The sequence below is a fragment of the Fundulus heteroclitus genome, chromosome 5, assembly GCF_011125445.2.
Source record: "Fundulus heteroclitus isolate FHET01 chromosome 5, MU-UCD_Fhet_4.1, whole genome shotgun sequence".
Classification (NCBI taxonomy): Eukaryota; Metazoa; Chordata; class Actinopteri; order Cyprinodontiformes; family Fundulidae; genus Fundulus; species Fundulus heteroclitus.
This window is the reverse complement of record NC_046365.1, coordinates 38,578,078-38,602,340: the sequence shown is the minus strand read 5'-3', so window position 1 is coordinate 38,602,340 and position 24,263 is coordinate 38,578,078. Positions and strand designations below refer to the sequence as shown.

The 24,263-nt window shown below is 40.4% G+C and overlaps 1 protein-coding gene across 2 annotated transcripts in view; it reads right to left on the bottom strand.

The window, feature by feature from the left end:
- Nucleotides 1-24,263, bottom strand: part of inpp4b (inositol polyphosphate-4-phosphatase type II B) — a gene marked incomplete in the record, with an annotated part of 112,008 nt that overhangs the window by 84,506 nt on the left and 3,239 nt on the right. For both annotated transcript variants that reach the window (XM_036137555.1, XM_036137554.1), the window contains 1 exon segment: nucleotides 7,578-7,622. In XM_036137555.1, coding sequence (XP_035993448.1) covers nucleotides 7,578-7,622 — 45 coding nt within the window.

Genomic DNA, 24,263 nt, shown 5'->3' with positions numbered 1-24,263 from the left:
ATGATTCATGCAGGGAATATCTCAAATGATATGGACACTACAGTGGGAAAGTAGGAGAGGAAAGGAAGAACAAGAAAAAGAAGAAAAGGTGAAAGAAAGAGGAGATAAAAGGAAGATAATGATAAAACAATTATTAAAAAAAACGTGCTTCGTTTAATTGAAAATCTGCAGTTCCTATATTGTCCACGAGGGGCGCTGGGTTTTATTTAGCAGATTAAGCTTCAGGTGTGGAAAAATTTAACTCATTTCTTAAGTTTTTTAAGTTTTTAAGTTCCAAAAAATGTGGATAAATGTTTTTCAACATTGTATAATCACTGTGATCAGTTCTTATGCATAATGCACAAGTAAATGTTTAACCGAGTAAAATTATTGTTGAAATTGCACATACTTTACTTAAAAATACTGAGGTTATTCATAATATATTGTGTAAAAGTGAAATTCATTTAATATAAAAATCAACAACAAGTCCACATTTATTAGTTCTATTTAATTTTGCAATAAGTTTACTCATGTGGCCCTCTTGAGATCAGATTAAGCTGTATGCGGCCCCTCAACCAAAATGAGTTTGACACCCCTGATCTACACCTAAAAAAGAAAGTAAAACAACAACAAAAAAGCAAACACTTTATTATTTTCCCTCATATATTGTTGTTCCTTTTCAACAAATACACTTGCTGCAATCTGTTTGGCAGTAAATGTGTCACATGGGAAGGTCTTTGCCACACCAACAGTCTGCTCTGTAAAAACCGCCAACTTCTATGTAAGTAACCGTATGCTAATGCTGTCAAAATGTGCAGTAATTGCTGTCTTTTTTGAATTTACTTCTTTTGTCATTGACTCTCTCTGAATCGTCGTCCGCCAGGAAATAAGCTCTTCCCTTTCATTAAAGTGAAGACGCTGAGCGAACTATCGACTGCTGCCAGGACCAGTATTTACTGGTCACGACATAAAAGAACCTCACCTCGAAAAAGCCGAGCTTCTCCCATAGTAGACTGTCTTTGAAATTTCCACATGATGTAACTAAATGAAATGATATAATCTCCGATGAGAAGTTCAACTCCTTTGAGAACAGGAGGCTTGTATTGGAAAACAACTTTTTTTAAAGAACAGACAACCCAGACACTGTTATCATAAAAAAAATGCAGCCATTCAAATTCATATTTTTCTATTAAAAATAAGATAGTTCTCAGAGTTATAAATGGGTTTATAGTTCAATCTTGTTCTGAAAACGTTAATGGCATAAATTACAATTATCAACTTCCATTTATCTTTCTGGGACTTTCTGAAATGTGGCCATAAGGATGAAAGGTTAGAGGAAAGCCGTTACTGAAGGAAAAGCGTGAGGAGTCTTGTTTGCCTACTAGTCTAATCATGGAGGTGAAAAATGTTAAAGAAGGATTTTGCTTGCATGCAAAAGGCTTTTTGAAGAGATGCTGTGGGAGGATTTTGTTCTGCAGGGGCGGGGAAGCTTGTCAGAGTTTTTGGAAAGATGGGACATTCCCTGAAAAATATCTTTTTGCTTTTAAAAAAGTTTTATTTTGAAATATTCATGGGCAGTTTTAGGCAGGGGTCAACAGAGACCAGTGCCCCTGTAGATCCGGTCCCTGTGCTAAAGACAGAGTATTAAATCAATTTCTCATGATAATGTACAAAGGCACAAAAACCAGAGCTGGTCTGTATCATGGACCAAATTCATTATTTTATCTTCAAAGTTTTACTTTTAGGTGTTAAGCTGTTGCACTTTTAGCTTCAGCCGTATTGAGAGGATTGAAGTTTTCTGATCTGCTAGATCAGGATTGTGTAACCTGCAGTAACCAGAGACGTAAGTCACACTTTGGCTCACTTAAAGGTATGGTGGACAAACTTTCTCTGCTTCGACTTCCAGGGGGATAACCTTATTTATCGGCTGTCCCACATGTCGATCATTGTTTGCTCACTTAACACCAGTGTGCATGCTCGCTCATTGCTAGCTCCCGCTTGCACTTCTAGCGTTTATGTGTCCAGTTAGCTTCAGTTTCAGCCATTCTTTGCAGCTCCGCTGCTCTCACCGTATAAAATGGCTCAGCGTTTCAAAAAGCAAACTGTCTTACAAGTTTATGAGAAGAAGAGGAAGGCGTCAGAAGAAAGAAATAAGACCAGAGATTTTTTTTTTTCACGCTTTCCCCCTGAGGAGCAGAAGAGCAGGCAGAGTTATTCAAAAAGGGACATTTCTTACTTACATTTTTGTGAAAAAAATCATCCACTCTACCTTTAATATATTAAACCATAAAATATTGCCCTATTTTTTTGTTCTGTTTTGCTCTCATGTAAAACACGCTGCCCCCACCCTGGCCCCCTGATGAATGTGGCTTAGAACCAACACTGGTTAGTGGTTAGATCAGGGCGCCTCCTTCCTGGGAAGGCTGCAAGGTCCCCTGTTCAGATCTCTGCCACTTTGGGTCCCGGAGCCAGACCCTTAGGCCCAGAATGCTTCCCTGGATGCCACACAGTGGCAGCTCACTGCTCCCTACGGGATTGCTTTAAATGCAGAAGACACATTTGATTGAAATTTCTGTTGTAACGACAAATAAAATAAAGTGATTTTTACCATTGTTCACTTAAAAGTTTTCTTTGATTAAAGATTTGCCTTGAATCCCAGACATATGCACATTACCGCGTTTGCTGTTGAGAGTGAATAAAACTGTCAGTCAAACCAGTTCCTAAAGAGTTATTTATGCTGCTTGTCAAGTCACTGTAACCATTTATTATGAACGGAAACACTTCAAATGCATGGAAAATGTGCAGCATGGCTTAAAAGGTTTGTCACTCTGTAGATAATGATTTAAAAGTCATTTTTCTTTTCATAGCAATTCTCAGTTTCCAGAGGGTTAGACAATGCGAAGCTCGGGGTTCGATCAAAGAAATCTCACTCAAGATGAACAACTAGGTGTTTATAAAGCAAATTTAAAGTTTGTACAATGACAGTATCCTCTTATCAGTGGTGGTTCTGGGCCAATGAGCTTCCTGCTGACCACCTGATCTAGTAGATGAAAACTGTGATGATAACTCAATATAGCTGGAGCTAAAAGTGCAACACCTTAAGTTTTAAATCACTGTTAAAGTAAAACTGTAAAAGGAAAAAAAATAACTGGTCCAAGGGACCAATCAGTTACGGTTTCTGTGCATATCATCAAAAGAAACAGATTTGGTGTCATGGTGTCAAAATAGATGTCAGGACCAGTTCTACAGGGGCTCCTGTTGCCCTTTGTCTAAAACCGCCAATGCCTCTGATTAACAAGGCAAAATAAATATAGATTTGGTCACGATTATTTTAAAAAAAAGGGTTTAAATGCATATTACAGTTTAAAAATTTATTTATTTTTACATTTCTAGTTTAAATGAAGGGCTTGAAAATACATCATAAAATTTACAGGTTAGCTTTCAGAACAATTTTTTCCCATTTCATTGTTTATTATTCTGCTTTAAAATGGAAAACCCTTTAGTTTTACACTACAAAGCACAAATGGGACTCAAACAGCGAGCGGTTAAAACCAAAGCGAGACATATCCTGATTGATGAAAGTTACACACAAAAAAAAACACTAAATCATATAAATCAACAAGAGAGAAATATAACAGTAAAAGCTATCATGTTATCCCAGTAATAATAAAAAAAAGTCTTGGGTTGTTTCTTTTCAAACAGACGAGGGATTTTCTCTATGGCGAACAAACTGAAATTTACATGCAAAAGTGGAGCAGTTCCTCTTTAATCATCACCATCTTAGCAAAGCATTGTTCCAGTAAAAAAATGTATTTCCCTATAGTTATCTCATTAAATGTTAATTGGTTGTGATGTTACTGAGAAGCTTTGGTGGTGTGCCCCCACCCCCTCTCTCACACACACACACACACACACACACACACACACACACACACACACACACACAGAAGACAATTAAGGCCCATTATACCAATTTTTTACCCCTGTGGAATATGCAACAGCTGCAGCTCATTCACAAATACGAGCCCAGAGTTTTAAAAGGAACTGAGAAAAAAAAAACATTCCAAAAACAGGCATAAAGCTCCTTCTTAAATAACTGTACATGCTTTTAGGGACCATATTGTTCTACAGTGTGTTATAAAGCTGATTAAGAGAGCCGGGCAGCTGAAGATTTGACATGCAGCTACATGTAGGGTGTCCCGAGTTGCTAAAACAAAAGAAATCACTTTAAAAGCAGATTAAAAAAAAAAACAACTGGTAGTTCAGGGTTGCTCTTCACGGCCCATTAGGTGCCGTTGGATCTCAGTAAATTAAGAAGAATTTCTTTAATGTGAAAGGAGTAACCCTGCTATGCGCTCAGCCCTCTCCAACGTGTCGTTTTTATGCAGGAGCTAGTGTCAGCACTACCCTCCCATGATGGTCCTGCTACACATGCCCACAATCGCACCAGGCACCAGGATTTACAGCTCCGTGCCAGAACATCGGTGCCGCTCTGCCTATCGTGTTTCTGCTCCTGGATCAAATTCCTAACCAGGTCATGCTGGTGCGTGCGAGCTACAAGTCGTGGACACGCAGCCACCGTGCTGCAGACCCCAACAGCACAGGCATGGGTCTGTGAGACATTCTGTCTCTGCAGCAACCTGGAGGAAAAATCTTAGTTTAGCAACAAAGCACAAAACCAAAAGATGATTTTATTGCATAAGAAGAACAACGTCCTTGTGGCGGATGCTTCTCCCACCACCACCAGCTGTTAGCATTGTTCTTTTTTTCATAATTTACATTTATTGGTTACAGATTACACCATATGTAAATTAAGATCAAGTTATTTTATTTAGACATATATTTTCTAATGAGTGCACACTTTATTTAATATCTGTCTGAATGGTTTGCTCACACTTATTGTTTTTTTGAGGTCCTCCAAACACAAATTAGCTGCAGGGGGTAGCAAGGAACAAACCACTACTCCAAAAGTGAGGCGGGGAGGAACTTTATTTATTGAAGTTTGTGCAAAGTTAAAGACGATTTTGCTTCATTTGTTAGTTTTTGTGTTTATATTTCTGGTTTGTCGTTCCTCTGTTATGTTGTGCCTCCCTCATGTGGAAAATTTAGGTTATTCCACCCCTATTTAAGCAGCCTCTGTTCTTTGTTAAATTGAAGTTTTTCTACTTTTTGGAACACCTTTTGTCCTTTTTTAAGTCTGGTCGCTTACAGTCCTACTGTTGTTTAAATAACATGCTTCATTCATTATTGTGTTCATAATGTTATTTAGAATATTTTTTTATTTTGATTATGATATTTGCTGGTTAAAAGGGTATCTGCAATAGTACATGAGCTAACAGTGCTGTGGAGGATGTGCAGAACGGGGCGATAACCCGACATTAATGCTGAAACACACAACAGAAAGGCTTTCTCTAAGCAAAATTACGTTTATGCAGCAAACTGTGGCAATCAAAGAAAAAGAGAAGCGACAATATTGGATTATCACTCATATGATGAGGAATTATCAAGACAAAGGAACTTAAGGAACCGGCAGATTTATGCGATTTAACGCTACACCATGTCCTCGTCTGCTCAAATCGTTTCACATTAGGTTAGACTCCTTTACCGTTACTGACATGTTTCCTGACCGTTGCTTTAGTTTCATCATCATTAGTCTACGTAAGACCCTATCAACAAATCCCAAATGTGAGATGGGTGTTCAGGTTTCAAACTTGAACTGTTCATAGATATTAACCTTAGTATCCTCACTAAGACTAAGAACGTAGAGAACATGGACCCGGTTCTGAAGTCCTTCCATGGCGCCCTGGATCTCAGAGAATAGACTTTAAAATCCTTCTGTTAGTCTATAAATCCCTGAATTAGCACCTAAATCCATCACAGACTTGTTATCAGGGCATCAACCCTCCAGACCACTCAGGTCTTCTGGCTCCAGCCTGCTCTGCAGAACCAGAACCAGAACCAGAACCAGACATGGAGAAGCAGCATTTAGTTCCTATGCTCCACTGATCTGGAACAAACTTCCAGAGAATTGTAAAGGGGCGGAAAGTCTGAGTTCTTTTAAATCAAGATTAAAAACACATTAGTTTAGGATTTCCTTCGACTGTTCTAGTTAAACTGTTTTACTGAAACATCATTAGTTCAACTTTGTAGTCCAACTTTTTTTAATATTTGCTTTTATTTCTACTCTCCCATGTTTTATTTTGTTTCTACATTTTATTCCAACTTGCTTTTATTCTGTTTTATTTTCCTTTATTTGATCATGTAAAGCACTTTGCATTGTCTTAGTATTGAAATGTGCTATACAAATAAATGTGCCTTGCCTTGCCTAACTCATTTTTCAAATAAAATCCACAAACAGTCTGTTACTGTTTTAAGCAAGCTGAGTATCTGTTAATTTAGCCTTAGTGTAGCTTAAAAAACAGGAATTGAAGGTTTTCAAATCAAAAGTTAGGCTCCAGTAGCCCTTACTAACAGTTAATTAGAAACAAGCAAAGCTCTTCTTACCTTGCTGGTAATAACATGCAGACCACCGACAGTTCTTACCCGACTAGACCTGAACTGTTTTATTAACTTCACTGACAACAGAAAGTAGTTCCTCCATATCAACAAATAAACTGTTAGCACCATATTTACTGTTTAGAGTCTGGTATCTGTACAGTGCATCAAGTACATTTCAAATTTATCTTATTTTTTGCCACAATATCTTCCTTTAATAACTCTTCAATACTTGTTTTCTTCAATATTCCTGCATCTCTTGCCAAGATTAAGCTTGTTTTTTCTGCACATGCAGAAATCCACGTTCTGTCGTCGACATTAAAACGTGGCACCAAAACAAGGCGGAGAACGAAGAACCCGCTTCCTCAATGAGCTACAGGGATGGTGGAGAAAGGAAGGTGGACTGAACCGAGGCTTTAAGTCAATGTTTAACTGAACTTAAGTGATCACTGCAAAGGATGTGAAGATGAATGTAAACATGACTGGAGGAGAGAAGAATGGGCTAAAAACCAAACCCAGCTGCAAATGCACTCAGGGGGAAAAGACCTTGATTTCTGGAGGCATGTCAAGCTCTCTGAAGAAACTCCAGAGATAGAAAACCTTGTATCAAAACGTTTGGATTATTTTAGTTGAACAGTTTAATCTGCTCCATTTCTTTTATAATGTAATATCCTAATGAAACAAACAGATCTTGTAGGAAACAGATCTGTGAATTTACGATGAATTACAATCATTTTGTCTTATCAAAGGAAAGGCATAGAGTTTCCTAATTGCTTGAAGCCACAGTTTTCCATTTTGTTGGTCATAACATTTTCTTTAATTCTTGCTATGTCCAGCCGAATTTAATGGTTGAGCTGAGGTTTGCAGGACGCTTTTGGTCCTTCTTACTGTGACACTAAGAATCTATAAAAGTGAACACAAAGTGTGGTTGATGAAAAACAGATACTTTGTGTTTTACCAGCCAACAGATTCCATTGTAAGATGATTTTAAAGCAGTAAAACCTTCCCTCAGCCCCATCAACTGCCTGTGCTGGCGTGCCAACTTTTCTGGACATTTTGGTTCACGTAAAGTTTGCCGTGTGAGATGAGAACTCTCGACTTACCAATGCTGAACTCCAACTGCTGCAGCTTCGCAGGTATAGTCCCGGCTGTTGGACAGAAAAGACGAGAGAAGGGTTAATATTTCCAAAGTTAAAGTTATTTCTTATTTTATTCTTTTAAACCAGTCACACAGTTTAAATAAAATAAGAGAAAAGATAAGAAATATATATATTTTAATCCAAGTTGACGCCTAATGTTTAATTGACCTGTTTTACGCGCAAAAGAGATTTCCATCAGGATTTTGATGGAGAAGTATTTTTGACCTACTGTATTTCCCTTACATACTGCAGCTTTTTTACTTCCTACGCCTTCCTTTCCCTTTCCTTCTTCCTGCATGTCAGTTCGCTCTCTTGTTTATCCTCCCCCATGTTTTCTGTGTGTGACAGTATGCGAGTAAATAAGAGCCATAATGTTCCAGGGTCTCTTTTCCGCCTGCACACCGGGACAGCGTCATTCATCAAGCCTCCGCAGCATAAATACCCAAACTCTGCCCTCCTGCTGCTCGCCGGATTGTCAACTCCCCTACGTGTTGCCGGAGTGTGACTGAGAAGCCAAGTTCTCTCCCCATTCCTCACATTGCTTGAAGTCCTTCATTCTGTGCATGCTCCAGTCTCCTGGCAGCCTCGTGCGATCCCATCCTCCTGACCGCCGCGCGTCCCAGTCTGCGACTCCCGCTCCCCACATTCTTCACATCCAGCCACAATGCAGCTCTGCTTTCATCTTGTTATCTTGATCCCGGCCCTAACAACCTGTCGCCTCACAGCCCGATGACAAACCACTGCAATGTCGCCAAGTTCTCTAGCAAGAAGTCAAGTGTTTGAGTCGTTGCCTTTTAAAAAAAAGAAATAACTGAATAATCTCAAACCAGTGATTAATTGTCAGCCAACGGGCATAACGAGAGGCTGTCGGCTTCAGCTCAGATTGGGGAAAGGATTTTTAATAAGAAAACAACTCGGTAGCAGGGAAAATGGTATTTTCAAATTCTAAGTGTGACAAGCTCCCAGAACTGTTCGTTTAGATTATGCAAAAAAAAAAAAAAAAAAACTCCAAACTTTGTCAGGGTCTTCAAACGAGAGTTGCTGGTATGGATTGTCCTTGAGGGCTCGTGCCAAAAAAAGATGAGCGGTGGAAGGACTGCCTCTATCATCTGTCACCGGGGCTGTCTCTCATTCATCACTCTCCCAGGCCGACGCCACCCCTCAAACACAAAGCAGATGAAACACCTGCAGGTTGGAGCGGCACACGGAGGCCCCGACGCACCGAGCGCTGGTGCCGATGTGCCCACGGACACAACTGGCCCCTCCAAGGCTCATCAACTCCACTAATGGACCACAGATACCGGATGATTTCTGCTGCATTGGAGCCACGAGAGCTTAGATAACAGACATTAAATCAAATGAGGATAATATATAAAGACTAGATAGATTTTAGTCATTCTCTCCTCTACTGGCAGCTGGACCTGTGTGTCCGGTCAGATCGAACTTTTTGAATCGGGGGCCAAAATGTTCAAATCATAAGGACTCGAAGGCCAAAAAAATTAACAATGTTTAAAAAGAAAGACGCTAACAATTGCTGTGATTTTTGTTTTACCTGCTGTACAAAATATGTTAATTTTAATCAAACAAATTAGACTATCTTTACTTTGGCAATTTTAATAAATGACATCCAATCAGATTTTAACGCACCAAAATCTGCATTTAAGCAAAAGTCATAGATAGATAGATAGATAGATAGATAGATAGATAGATAGATAGATAGATAGATAGATAGATAGATAGATAGATAGATAGATAGATAGATAGATAGATAGATAGATAGATAGATAGATAGATAGGGCTCTATTTACTATGAAATTAAAGAGCATCTAAAATGCATGATTATTAAAGGGGAAGTCCGGTCAACAAGGAAAAATCAGGGTATCATTAACTATAACTAAAACTAATACGTTTGTGGTTATTTAATTAACTTATCTTTAATCAATAAGAAAATAAAAACATAAATTGTCGTCTGAATCACTGTGTATGGGGGCTGACATTACTGCCCATATTTGGGCAGTAAGGGGCGTTTAACATCACATCCTGGGGCGTGGAAAAGCGGAAGCGGCGACAGCATTTCTCTCCGCTTTCCATGCAAAGTCAATAGGAGCCGTTCTACACAGCTGCGATCATCAATAATTTTTTCGGATTTCCAGAGGACTTCACCACTGACATTCCCAAGAGCTATTGCTGAAGCAACAATGCTCATGTGCATGGCCATCGGATGTTCCAACACAACTGGTAAAAGTAGAAAAAAACATTGCTTATTTCAACTTCCCAGATCATGAGCCACCGGGCTCGGTGCTGGATTGCCAACTTGAACAGAGCGGATTTGCCATCTAACTTCTGGCCAGAGAGAAAACACGTCATATGCAGCAACCATTTTGAAGAAGAATGTTTTGAACATGACATGAGAGCGAGGATATTCGGTAAGTTATTTTTTATTTTAGAATTTTTTATTTAGAATTTGCGGGTATGGTCACCGAGCAGAGGGGCGGAGGGATACCACATGTGATGTGGTATCCCTCCGCCCCAGCATGTGCTGGAACGCTCTTATATTTTAATATTTATACAATAATGACCACCTGCCCTATTTACTAAGGGGCAAATATATAACTTAAGTCACTTCAGCGCGATCTCTCCTCCGCTGTGTGTGTGGTTGTGTGCGCTCCGCTGCAGCGCCGGAAAAGACGTGCTGCGGCGGAGCGCGCACACACACACACACACACACACGCGTGTATACATATATACTGTAGGACCCGACTGAGTTTGCACTGGAAATAGGTAGGCTGGATTCCGTCAAAAGTCCGGTTTCTGTCAAGAAACTCTTCTAAAAAAATCCATAACGCTATCAGATGATGATAGCTCCACGGAGCTCCCATCACTGTCACTAAGTACTTCGTCACTCTCTGCTTCGTACAGAGCACCTAGTCGTCGCCATGTTGGAAAATAGTGCGCCGTGACAAACAGAGCGTTGAAACTTGCTCAACAGCGGGTCCGCCGAGTGACGTCAAAAAATGGGAGGTGAAAGTACTATTCTTGACCAAGATGTATTCCTCCACATAAACATGATTAAATGAAAATTATTCATAATTAAAAAAAACTTATAATTTTTTGCACAGTATGTAGTAGTTTTATATTTAAAGTACTTTCAGCAGTTTGAATTCTGATTTTGACCGGACTTCTCCTTTAAAAGACAAATGTTTTTGTTGTACTTATTCAATTCTAAGATCTTCACTTCTCTGTAATAATTTTGCCCTAATTAAAAGTAAAAACATTTTCCAACCGCACCAGCCACCAGTGCTGGTTGGCCAAATGCTCCTAGAAATGCAGTTGGAGGGCCGCACAAAATCAGCACAGGGGCCGCGAACGGCCCCGGCCCACACTTTGGACACGCCTGTTCTAGAGCGTCTCACAGAAAAACAAACCAAGGATCCTGAATAAAGCCTTCGTCAGGACTTTAACTCAAGTATTTCAAAGTCAAGCAGTGTTTATAACCCTGAAGCTGTTAGAAAACAGAAGCGGTTCATTTCCATGCGTGTCAATAGAAATCAAACAGTGTTCTTACAGTAAATGTTCTTATTCAGGTGGATTAGAACTCAGTAGACCTCGAGTTCAGGCTGCTTCCACTCAGCGAGATGATTCTTTTCTACGGTTCTGGAAAAATCTCTCCATGAAAACTTAATACGGTTTGGATCGTAGAACCTAGTTTCCTTAGTCGGCATCTAATGTGACGCGATAAATGCTTTCCTGGCTCATCGTGATGACGTGACGCTTGTAAACTTCCAGCGCTGACTCAGGAGAGGTGGAGGGTGAATCTCTGCAAAGAGAGTAACTCACAGAACCATCAAAGAAGTTCTGGCTGAGCTGAACCGGATTTTCCTGTAGATTTCACTTATTCAACCAAACCTTTTGTTTTTGTTTTGTCGCTAGATATCCTTTAATGTTCCGGCAAGCTTTGTTTTATTAGGCTCTGGTGAAAAAAAGACTTTATCCTGGAGGAACATTTATGTTGTTTTTTTTTTTTGTTTGTTTTTTTGTTTTACTTTTACCAGCTCAGTTCTGAAAGCCAAAGAGAGGAACCACCAAATATTCACGGCAGATTAAAACAGCTGGTGCCTCCCTGCAGGGACAACCTCGAGGTCCTGTTGGACATATGAGGTCCAGATTCTGTGGTTCAGAACCACAGGTCCAGTCGGGTTCACTGAGAGGTAAGAAAGGTCCAGGTAAAAAGTGAGACACTCTGACCAAGGCTTTCCCCTCAGTGGCGTCTTTCTTTTCCATTCTCCTTTTTATTTCTTCCCAATTTCTCTTTGAACTTAAGTCAGGGATTTAAAGGTTCAGCTTTTGCACATATTTTTTTCCCAGCAGAGTTAATTTCATATTTGCAATTTTATGGGGGTTTTATGTTTTTGTTTTTTTGTTTTTACTGAATTGAACTAGATTAGCATGACGAGATTCTTGAAAAATCCCGATAAATTCTGTCAGTTGAATTGTTGAATTCAATGTAAATGTTGTGAAACAAAATGGTAAATAAATAGAATTATGATATACAGCATATATAATCAGTGGCACCTGTTGGTGCTCCACGTCATTTTTGATGGTGTGAGGAGAAATTGAAGGTGTGGCCGTGCCATGATCAGAAATGCTTGTCAGAGCTCTGCTGTTGGGAGTGTTTGGTGAGAAATCACACATTTGCTTTCTTGGATTTTTAAATTAAATTCAGTTACATCTTTTTAATGCTTGCATTACTGGATATAGCAGTGACGCCACACAGGCTTAATCCGGGAGTCAGTATCCCTCCAAACCAACGGCGTAAGTCCTGGATTTATTCGCACATGCAAACGAAAGCAGATTGGAAGGAAAAGTGGATCTAGACGTGAGATACAAAACCGACTGAATAAGAGAGGCAGCCGGCCATCGCTAGCCGCTGTGACGCCGTCCACAACACATCTCAATAGACCAAGGAGCTCTCTGTGTATTTCAAACAAACCGGCCTTTTCTGATTTACTGAAACATCCAGATGATTTTATTTGATTCGGTTCAACATGGATGTAAAGAAAATTCCAGCTGTCAATCTGGGGGACTCTGCTTAGTTGTCAACGTTAGGTGGGCAACAAACTTTAGTGTGAGGGAGACAACGAGCTGCAAACACTGATGGCTGTCTTTTTTAGACCTCTGTCTGCCCAGAGAGTTCCCCCACATCAATGTTTTCCTCGTTTAAGTACCAGGTCCACAATTTAACCCTACTGCCTGCTGAGAACATGGCTGACAGCTGCAACGGAGCTGTCAGTCAGACCGGAAAGCAGTCAGTATTGTTTTTTTGGAGACATCAAGCATGACAAACATTCATCTACCTTTCTTTAAACAACATGTCACGACTCCCACCGGAATGAAATATATACCGGACTCATACTTTTGTAACATCCCAAATGCATATATTTGTAAGCCACGCCCACAACATGGGCACTCAGCTCATAGTGTGATTCTGTTATCACCCAAATCCAGATCACAATTAAAAACTTAAACTAAAAATTTAAAAAAACACTTAAGGGTTTTTATCTTACTAAGTGGGACTTTATTTTTTAACGAGCACAAGGATGATCCCAACCTTCTTCAATCTCCTACATTCTATTCTGTGAGGACATTGTCACTCCCGATAAACTTATAGTCGCCTATCCCAACAATAGAAATGGACTATGAAGGACATCCTTATCTAAAAAAGAATAGAACAGAATAGAAATACCTTTGTTGTCCCACAATGGGAAAAATGACAGTGACAAAAACATAGACAGTAGAAATTAAATAAAAAGAAACATTCCTTCAAGGGAGGTTGAAAAAGAGTTCAGGAGAAAGGCCAAAATCAGCTGCAAGAACCGGGTGGAGAACAAAGTAACGTCTAAAAATACCAGAGAGGTGCGGCGTCCCTGAACTCCGTGATGGACCGGGTCACAAAACCTGCAGCAGGCTTGTATTTAGAACCTGCATCTCTTTCAGATCAACTGCAAAGGTACTTTACCCGATTCAACAACCCAGGGACCTGGACCTACCCATGGCTGAGCTCCGTCCAGCCAGTCACCTGGTCATCAACATTCTCCACCATACTGACGCAGCGTCTGGCCCAGAAAGGCTCAGAAACAGCTACAAACAGGGCATCGGATAACCCACTCCAGTGTCTGTGTACAGGCGAGGCGTGGGGTGGAAGACGCGAGCCTCATGCTTTTAGTCGCCGCCGCCAAACACCTGGACTCTGAGCAGCCACACACGGGGATTTTATTCCTGGACTTCTGCTTTTAGCTCTGCAAATATCACCGTTTTACACCTACAGGTCCAGCCATCACTGATTTTATGGACTGAAAAGTGTTTTTTTTTTTTTTTTTTTTTTTTTTTTTTACACACCACAGTGCAACAGTTTTAAATCAGGCAAGCTGGTTTTAAACCCAGGGCTCCCTGAAGGTTGTGCTTTATCTCCTGTTTTCTGTGTCTACCAGCAGCAGCAGCAGACGACGCGGCCTTGCCGGCTCACACCGGCGGCTCTGAGGCGCTGCCCGGTTAGCAACAGGCGGCCGACCGTTTGGCCGCAGCTTTTGCGTGACAATTTGTTGGACCCGAACGTGACAAGGACCAAAGAGTTTTGCTCCCGGGGCAGAGATAAAGATGCCAGGCCGTCTCTCTTCCAGCCACTCAGCATCCAGGGCCAGCAGGTGGAGCAGGTGGAGTCGTCCGCTGTCAGCAGCTGAATCCAAATATCTTCTGATAGAAACATTAAAACGTTCAGCGCGGTGTTTGGCCATGGTTTGGAAGCTCGCACGACTTAACCACGTCTATATTACAAAATGGTCATAGCATTGTACGTGTTGGGACAATATTTTCATGTTTATATTTCTATTCTTGTCAGCAGCAGATGTGCTGATTCGTCAAAAACTCTGAGCTCCGTTAGGTGCTTCACCAACCACAGCAAGTTGCATTTTATGAAACAGGCCTGAGACGTCTACACTGTGAGAAAACACATCAATGTTCAAATGCATAAAGAAGTGCATGGATGAAAAAAATGTACCCACAAGCCAGGGGTGTGCAGCACATGCAAATAAACTTCCTGTCCGGATCTAGTTTTCACATAACTGTCACCCTCCCGCTCCGTTGGGGTTGAGTCTGCTCATTCTGTCGCCACTAAAGCTTCCTTGTTGGACCACGTGAAACTTTAATAAGCCGGAATGTCATGTTGTATTGTTTAAAAAAAAAAGTGAGGCCTTTGGATGGTTGGACTGAGACAGAACCAGATGTTCGGACCTGCCTCCCTGCCATGTTATCCTCAGGGATTGTCAGCGTGACGGCCCGGTTTGTTTGGAGAGCTCCATCTGTGCCATACAGCAACTTCTTCAGAGTGGGAGGAGGCAGTGACAAATCCCTGACACTGCAGTAATAATTAAAGATGAGCAATAAAGATGATTCCAAGTTTGGTGTGGGTTGGAGCGGATGCCAATCACCAAAATAAAATAAAAAATCCAACAGGCTGAAAAGTATCAGAACGTTGATGGAGCGGCAGAAGGATTTAAATTCACAGCTGTCTGCATTTACATGCAGAGCTTTTAGGTGAACTGTCAAATATTAATGAAAAGACAGCGCCAGATGCTATGGTTGTACGCAGTCAACACAGTTTATGTTGAGCCTTCAAAGAAAAGAGTTTCAGGATCGCACTGGAAACTGTTGCATAGTCACATTTCTTCTCTCTGGGTTTTTAGATCGCTGTTAGCATCCGTCACTGCAGCCTGGAGACACAGCAGGCGTGTAAGCACTCTATTAGTTGAATGTAAAAAAATAAAAGCTAAATAAAATGCATTAATCTGAAATTGGATGAAAATTGTTTATATTTATATGATTTTAATTACGTGTCCTTCCTGGCAGTGTAGCATTAAGAATTGTTGTCTTAATGCCAAAAAGAGCCCAACGGAAATTTGACTTTCACAAGTGGAGCTTTACTGCTTCCGCTATAGTGCTCCGCTTGATGCAAAAATGTTTATTAGATATTAGACTATTTCACGTTCAACGGACACAAACAGAGAACGGTAGAAGAGAAAGAAAGGAAGAGAAGAAGATGAGAAAAGGTGACAAAAATAGAGTACGAGAGAACATTCTCGGAGTCTGCCTCTACACCTGCAGACAGATGTAAAAAGTGCAGCAAAAAAAGATAAGCGCTAAATAAAATGCATTATTCTTAGATTGTGTGAACAAATAAAATGTGAATTGGATAAAAATAATAAATAATTTTATTATGAACAGAAGAGTGAAGCTGAAAACATTACTGGACAATTTGGACATTTATAAAAAGCTTTTTATATTCATTTTTATTTAGCATTACAACACAAAAGAAATCTAATTTTGGTCTATTTACCAACATTAGATTTCTTTTTTGTTGTAATGCATCTAAATCTTGGAGATTTAGATGCCAGCAACACAGTTGAAAGAACAAGTTGGTGAGGTGAGGGTGTAAAGTTGGGAGCTAGAAATAACTAGAAACTAAACTAAAATCACGTACCACTTAGGCTCAATATTACACAGGAGCGTTCAACAATTACATTTTGATTTTCTAGGATTTCTCAGCAATCACCTTTGCAGACCTCAGCAAACAGTAAAAGAAGGAAATGGAGAATTGGGTTCAGAGCTGCTAAAGCCTAAGAATTGGTAAAGTTTAGATTTGTTCTTTCTTACAAAAGGTAACTTTTTCACTAACCTTTTAGCATTTCAATTTCCTATGCAGAAACGGTTTTTACACAGTTTATGAATCTTTTGGAAACAAAGTTTAATGTTTATTTTTCCCACATTAAGAAATACATGATATCATAAAGGTAATTAAAAGACTAGTAGAACTAGATTAAACCTTCTAACTATTACATTTCTGAACAAAGTGATTTAAATTTTGTTTTAAAGTGTCATATCTGTGCATCATTGTGTTGGTATGGCGAAATCCTTCATATTTTAGGGTTTGGAGGGTTTTCATCTTCTCACACTGAGTCAGATGTTTTTCTTATACTATTGGGGAACCAGGTTTTAAATTAAAATAGAATCTTTATTGGAAAGCAACATGTTTAAAACCCCTGTTGCCATTATGAAATCCAACATAATGATGTGGGTAGGAAATCAAGGCGTGTCTGAGTGAAAAGAACAGGAAGCGTTTTTATTTGGATAAGCAGGAAGTGGTTTTTTGTAATGGTTTAGCGAGATAATAATGAGTTGGACAGTTTATTTTGCTCTGAAACAACATAAAGTCAATTAATACAGTAATTCAGCTGGAGAGACATCCCTGTTATTATTATTATTATTATTATTATGAAGCTACCAACATTATTTTTTCTCATTTAGTCTCTGGTTCATCTCTCATTCAGTCACTACTCTGCTCCTAACTAATTAGTTTGTAACTTACAGAGCCTCTTGAAACGTGGACTGTTTAGGCTTAACAATGGTTTTGAATTAAACTTAGAACATTAGGTTTCCCATAATGTAAAATAAAAATCCTCTGACTCAGAGAGAGGAGGAGGAAATCCATGCAGTGTAGAGTGAAGGAGTGGACATCATGAATACAACAAGAAATTAGACCAAATCTTAATTAACGGGAAATTAGTTTGATTTATTCAGAAATGTGACTTGACTTTTATTTTTTAAAACTTCATTCACAATATTTTCCAACTATACTTCTAATGGGGTCAATTTTACACCCTATCGGATCTTAAAATTATTTAAAGCAGGTCAAGACCGTTTTTTGCACAGTGAGTAAAATGTTAAAAGATTCAAAGATAAGCGTTAAATATTCATGTGTTAAATTAGGGTAAAGGACAAGGAGAACATGATTGAATTCCTCAGCAGTGTTACAGGCAGACTTGGCTGCATGCATTTAATGACGGAACGTTTCTTTTAGTCACGGGATGCATATATATTGAATATTAATGCTGTTGATGTTGATTTATTATTATCTACTGATGCTGCACTGGCAACACGGTTTGTAAGAAAAATCCACATTACTGTGAAATGCAACCAAATAGAAAATATATCTGAGCAAACCCATCCTGAGTAGGGTAGCTGGAGCCACATACTTCAGGAGGTTAAAGGTCAATATCTTTATCAAACTGCTCCTAACTGAGCCAAAAGCAGAAACTGTCTGTTCCCAAACCCCAAAATGTTGTTTAATTCATGCATGTCCGCACATTTTTGTCCTTCCTCAGGACTGCCCTCTCCTCTCACAGACTTTAACCTGAGACAGAGATGTCATCGTACCTGAAAGCGTTCCACTTCTCAAAGATATCATCTACTTGTTTTTTTAAGTCTGCGTGCTCTGAGCTGTGCTCCATAAGACCTCAGTGTGAAGTACAGAGTCCACTGCTGAACCCAGTGGCAAGATTTAAGATTTAGTCGGTTGTAAGAAAACAGCCACGCTTTTTTTTTTTTTGGAAATAAGGTTTAAAGAGTTTCCACAGTGCCCTGCAAAAAAAAGGTTACGTAGCGTCTGAAAGATGCATGTTAGGGTTGCTGTCCTGCTCGGAGGGGAATCTCTGTGCGAGGTTCAAAGCTTTTTGTAGCGTCAGATAGGTTTTCTACCAGGACTGCCCTGAATTTAACTCCATCCATCTTTCAACTCTGACCAGCTTACAGCAGCTTACGCATCCCTGCTGAAGCAAATCATCCCCACAGCATGATGGGACCATGCCCGTGTTGGTGCGTGAGGCTGAGGTGTCCAGAGTAATGTGCAGCGATGCTTTTCTGTCTTTACAGCCAAAGGTAAGATTTGTTTTTATCTCATCTCACCAGATCTACTTCTTCCATGCTGAATGTGTCCCATGGGTTGTTGCAAATAGCAAAGATGGCTTCTTATGGCTCTCTTTTAACAAAGACTCACTTCTTGCTACTCTTATGTTAAACTCATATTAGTGGAGTGCTTGAATAATCGATATCTCTTCTGTCTGAGCTGTGGCTCTCCCCCATGGTCACCATGGATCTCTTGGTTTTTTCCCCTTATGAATTCTCTCCTTGTCTGACCTGTCATTTTTGGTGGACAGCCATGTCTCGGTAGGTTTGCAGCTGTGTCATATTCTTTCAGTGTTGCCAGATAGAGTCACAGTTCTCCAGTCCAAAAATCTGTTAAAAACCGCCACAATACACAAAAACCCGGCCCAATGAAATTAGGTTGTATTTACTTAATGGGTAATGCATTAATATGCATCAAAAGCTGCAATCCAACAAAACCCGCTCAGAGTTCGTTTCCTAAAGACGACACAGCACAAATCCAAATCCAGTGAAAGCGTAATGTGACACTTCCTCAGCCCTTAACCATGCCCCCCCCTCCCAACATGTCCACAGATCAGATTAGGTTTTAAAACAACCATTGCTTCACATTCGAAAGACACAAACTGTGATCATTGTGCACACACAAATATGCAAAGCTTAATTCAAAACATTTAAAATAATTACGTTTATATGGTCGATATGATTTCTTACCATTATTGCAAAATCCAGTGTTGGCTGAAAAGCTGAAATTACTCCTCTGAATTAGAATATAATCCTGTGTGATTTGTAATCATTACATGGTTGAGTCACATTTCCCCAATAACTGCTATGAACCACTGACTAATGATGAAGTTAATAGGTTAACTCAAAAACTGCAGAATTGACTCCAAATTCACCCAAAGCAAATTATACCGACAAAATAAAAATGAAACCCGCCTAATCTGGCAACGCTGTACTTTTTGCATTTTCTTGTTTAAACAGAGTTCTGTGAGACACTGTTTTCTAAACTAAGCCTCTTTTAAACTCCTTTACAACTCCCTCTTTCTGATGCTGCTCCTTCACTAAAGTTCTCTCACAAACCTCTGAGTTCCTCGGAGAACGCTAGATTTAAAGTCAGACTAGAGTTAACTCATTTTCTAGGTCACCTTTGAAGTCATTTGGTTTCAATGAATCATATTTATGGGCATCTGAGGGGTAAACACAAATCCATCCAGCACTTTGCAAACTTTAAATTGTAAAAAGTTTGAAAAACAGGTGAAAACGTCTCAGAAAGATGAATGTTTGTGTCTGAATGGGATTCTGAGAATGGTTTTAAATGCAATGTCCAAAAATCATCATCAGTCATCAGTGGGTGATGTTAAATGCTGTTCATTAATTTCATTCCCCCACCCCAAAAAAATAACTATTATTTAAAAAAATAATATGACTGTATGATGATGTTGGTACGGAAACACAATAACGTCTTTGGAATGGTTAATTCACATTTTCTGAAGGCATTAATGGTCCTGACTGAAGTTTTAGGGACGTGTACTTCCCATCCAAATCAGAGAAGCGAATATCGGTATTTCAACAAAGATACAAAAACGTCAACAAGCAAACATCAATTTATCGATATCATCAATATGGCAAATATATCTGCAGCATGTAAAATATGAATTTACAGACCCGGAATCTGATCTGCCGTCCAATAAAATCAGCGCGAGTTAAAATAAAATATTCACTGAACTGTTCATCAGCCAAGCAAGAGTAAAACTGTACAAATTGGCAGAAGTTTGGCTAAAAGAAGAGATGATGCAACAGACATTCAAGCGCGCACATATTCCAACTTCTGGATGTTCTGAAGGAATCTGATTCAGTTTTTAAACAAGCAGCTCATGTAAGAGTGAGTTTTGATTCATTTCTGTCCTGAAGCTCTAAATATAATGCACATCATTTAGTCCTTTAGGGGAAAAAAAGATATATGTGTTCTACACAGCAAAACAAAGTCTAATCACAATAATTAAACATTACGTGGGGAGAGGTGCATACCGCCCGTGCAGTCCATCTCAGTACCTCCTCTGAGTCGCACAGCGCTTTCAGCCACATTGTGCGGCTCAGTACCGGAGAAAAGTGGCACAGGTGTGGTATTTATAATCGATATCCGGCAGCATTATGAATATGGTAATAAGCTCAGCAAGGCGGCAGGCAGGCTGCACATGCAGATGTAGCTCCCGAAGGGGCCCCAAAGCAAATGAGGTGTACCCGGCTGCTACACCGCAGTTTCATCTGGCTCCAGAAATAACAGCACAGCCCCAACTGTACTTCCAATCTATCAGCCCCGAGTCTGCGGGTGGTATCAGTGGGGGAAAAGGCACGCTGAAGGCAGCAGAGAGGAGGATTTATAAGGATGTTAGCGGCACGGGGGGGTTCTCTGGAATGACAGAGTTAACGAATGGCCGGGGTGTTAAATTGTCCATCTTGCAGATGATAATTTAACCTTCTTCTCCGCTTGTTGCTCCGCTTCCTCGTCCGTCGTACCTGACGACAAACACACGCGTGAGGCAGAGGCCCTGCTGCTTTTTATTTTCTTCCCCCGGACGCACGAACGAATGACCGTCCAGTGCAATTTCATTAAGGAGCTCCAGCAAACGTGCAGAAGTTACAAAGACTAATCACTCCTGCTTATCCTCCACGTGAATAGAGAACACGGCGAAAAGCTCCATCAGAAGAGTAGATCCCGATAACACTTCTGAGCATTATCTTCTTTTAAATTTTGAGGGAGACATAAATAATTTACTTGCATGGCTGGCACAGCATGGGCTTTGATATTTCAAGGATATAAATAGCTATCTCCCCCTTTCCGCTCCAGCCACCGGCGCTACCCATCCTCGCTACAAGTGCATGCAGACAAATGCTCCATAATTGCTGTGTTCTGTCTCCTTTTGTCCAACGATGCACGCTTTTCTTTTTCCTCTCATTCCTGCATTTTAAAATTCCCTAAAAGCACCCCCCCCCCCACGTGCATCCTTCATGGCGATCCGCTGATCGCACCTCCACCGTAACGCGATTGATGTTTGCACAGACAGGCATCCCATTAGGACGAGTGGTGCCGAACGGGGAGAGTGAGTTATCCTCACATTACTGCGGTGGGAGATTGAGAGGGGACAGATGGTTTTGTTGCCAGCTTTTAATGAAGTGTTGTGAATCAGTCGGCGCAGCCGAGGTGGTCTCGACTGTCACTGCGATAAGAGATGTAGTGTGGAAGGTTAACAAGGGCGCCGACAGAGAGGTGGCTCCGCGATAGCTTCATCATGTCCAACACCAATTCAGATTTCAGGTAACAGTCGACAGCAACAACAAAAAAAAAAAAATGCCGTTGCTTTATGTAAATTGTGATGTGATTAGCTGATGGCTAAAACGGCGTCATTTCTTCCGTTGCGTTTGGAACGCATAAAAAGCCTCGTCTTAATAAACCGCATGGCAGCAGAGTTCAGTCCCGCTCGTGTCTCCCGTCACCAAAGTGGAGATAAAGCGTTTCACCTGCGGCTGATAATGCCGGCCTGTCAACTTGTCGTCTGTGCGCCACATGGTAATTATGCGCTCCGGCTTTTTTCCTTTTGTCTTTCAGGACACTAAAGGAAAACAAAATACAACTGCAATTAGGTTTTTCCTCATTACTCTCACACCTGTCAGCTAAAAAAGAAAAAAAAAAAAAGGAAGAGACTGACATTTTGTTCCAGAGTGAGAGTAAATATCTGGTGGGTGGAGTGGGCTGTGAAAGGTTTAGATGGGTGGCGACTGTCAGGTTTTACCAGCAGAACACTGGTTTCTGACAACATAAGCAGCGCTATCGTAATTGTCAGTAGTCATAATTTTATGGTTAATTAGTGCACTTAAAGGCACACGCCCTGTTTATTTAAACTCCTGATTAAAATCCAGAAGCCAGGGAGAACATTACAGTTAACCACATATTCTTGTGTTGGGTTGCACACAGGCTTTGGGTGGTCCAAATCCCCCCCCCCCCCCCCCCCAGTGTTTCTGTCTCTCACTGCAATTCTCCCACTTCACCCTGTTCTAAACCCTTGAAAAAGCAGCTCTTTGCCTCCGGAATAATAAACAAGAAGCTCCGGCTAAATTTGGTTTTCAAACAATCTACTAAACTCAAAAAGTTGTTAATCGGATCTAAGTTCAACACTATTGGGTAAAATAATCCGTAACGCTTTGAGAAGTGTCAAAGTAAAGAGGTCGTCAGGAAGCTGGCGCACCGCTGCTGTTGGTTTCTTCATATTTATATTTAAGGCGAGTGTTTCCAGCAGGCTGGTGGGACATGAGATGGAGAAACACGCAGGATGGGCCACAAAAGGGACGCAGGTCTGCTTTGTCTGCGCCGTGTTTCCATTGATGCGGCTAAGCTCGCAGAACGTGACAGAGCCTCGTTCATGGAGTCCTGTGGAAAACAACTTCAGCTGAATCTCCTTGTCGTGCCTTTACTGATAGAAAGGAAAACCATATTTTTAAATAACTCATCCTTGGTGCTCCCTGGCATGGTCTAAACGTCTGACCAGCCTGTGAGCTTAAAGGCAGTTATCTATAGTGGGGCTGATTATCCTCACGTTCATTCATTCAACATTTTGAAGCTCTACCTAAAACCTGGTTATGATCTACTACCATCAAATTTAGTTTCTTCCTCAGTCTTAGTGGAGTTTGCTGGTTTGATCCCCGCTCCATCTCAGTCGTTGTGTCCTTAGGCAAGACACTTAACCAAATTGCCTGGTGACGCCGACGTACGGCGGCATCGCCTCTGTCAGTCTGCTCCAGGGCAGCTGTGGCTGCTAGCATAGCTCACCACCGTCAGGGTGTGAACGTGTGAATGTGTGAATGAATGACTGATGTAAAACTTTGGGGTCGTCGGACTAGATAGAGTGCTATACAAGTACAAGCCATTTACCACGTAGGGTTTAATAATATATACTGTACTCTTGGCACCACTGGCAAAGACGTGGAGAAGTTTTTTTGTTGTTTGTTAAAATTAATTTAAATAATCATAAACTTTAACTTGCTGAAAATAATGCCGTTCGAAGACACATCCTACACTAGGATATCTCTTAACGTAGATCCGTGGTTTTCAAATATTTTGTAACAAGCACCATCTCAATAAATACCAGGTTTTCTGGGCAACGCCATTTTGACCGTAATTTTAAATAGCGGTAGAACACAACTTAGACATTTTCTAAGTTGTGTTCTACCGCTATTTAAAATTACGGTGTTTGCTGCCAAGAAGAAGTACCAAAAGTTCTATTGGCAGCACATACTTGTTTGAATAATTTTTATTTTCATTTACTCAGAAATTGAAATTTCCAAGTTTGAATTTAGAAAAAAAAATAGATATGAAGCTCCATCGTGGTTGGAATTTAACAGAAATGTTGGTGTGGTAGATGTTCCTCAACCCTTACTTTAAAATCCTATATTGACAAACTTGCTTATAAAATTCAGTGACAGCTGCAAGAAAGGAAATAAAAAAATTAATCTGCACATCTGATTAATTCTTTCACCACACACCATAACTGCACAATATTCTTTTGTGAACATGTTGCCCGAGTAGAAGCACTAAATCCATTGCAATAAAATGTTAGATTGCATTGCTTTTATAAGTTAGCCTGGTCACAGCATATATAAAAGCATGTGGGCTTTTTATGTGGGGTAATTTGAATAAAATGCCCTGATATTTCAAAGCCTTGGTAATGCCATGCACCCTGAATGGTTCCCATATCCTTTGGAAGAGAAGCAGGCCGACAGCATCACTCATCCTCCAAACGTTCTGTGTGTGCGTTATTTAAGTTGATTTTCTGACGGACGTCTGTGGCGAGTGTTGGCAGTACCCGCCGAAATAATAAGTCT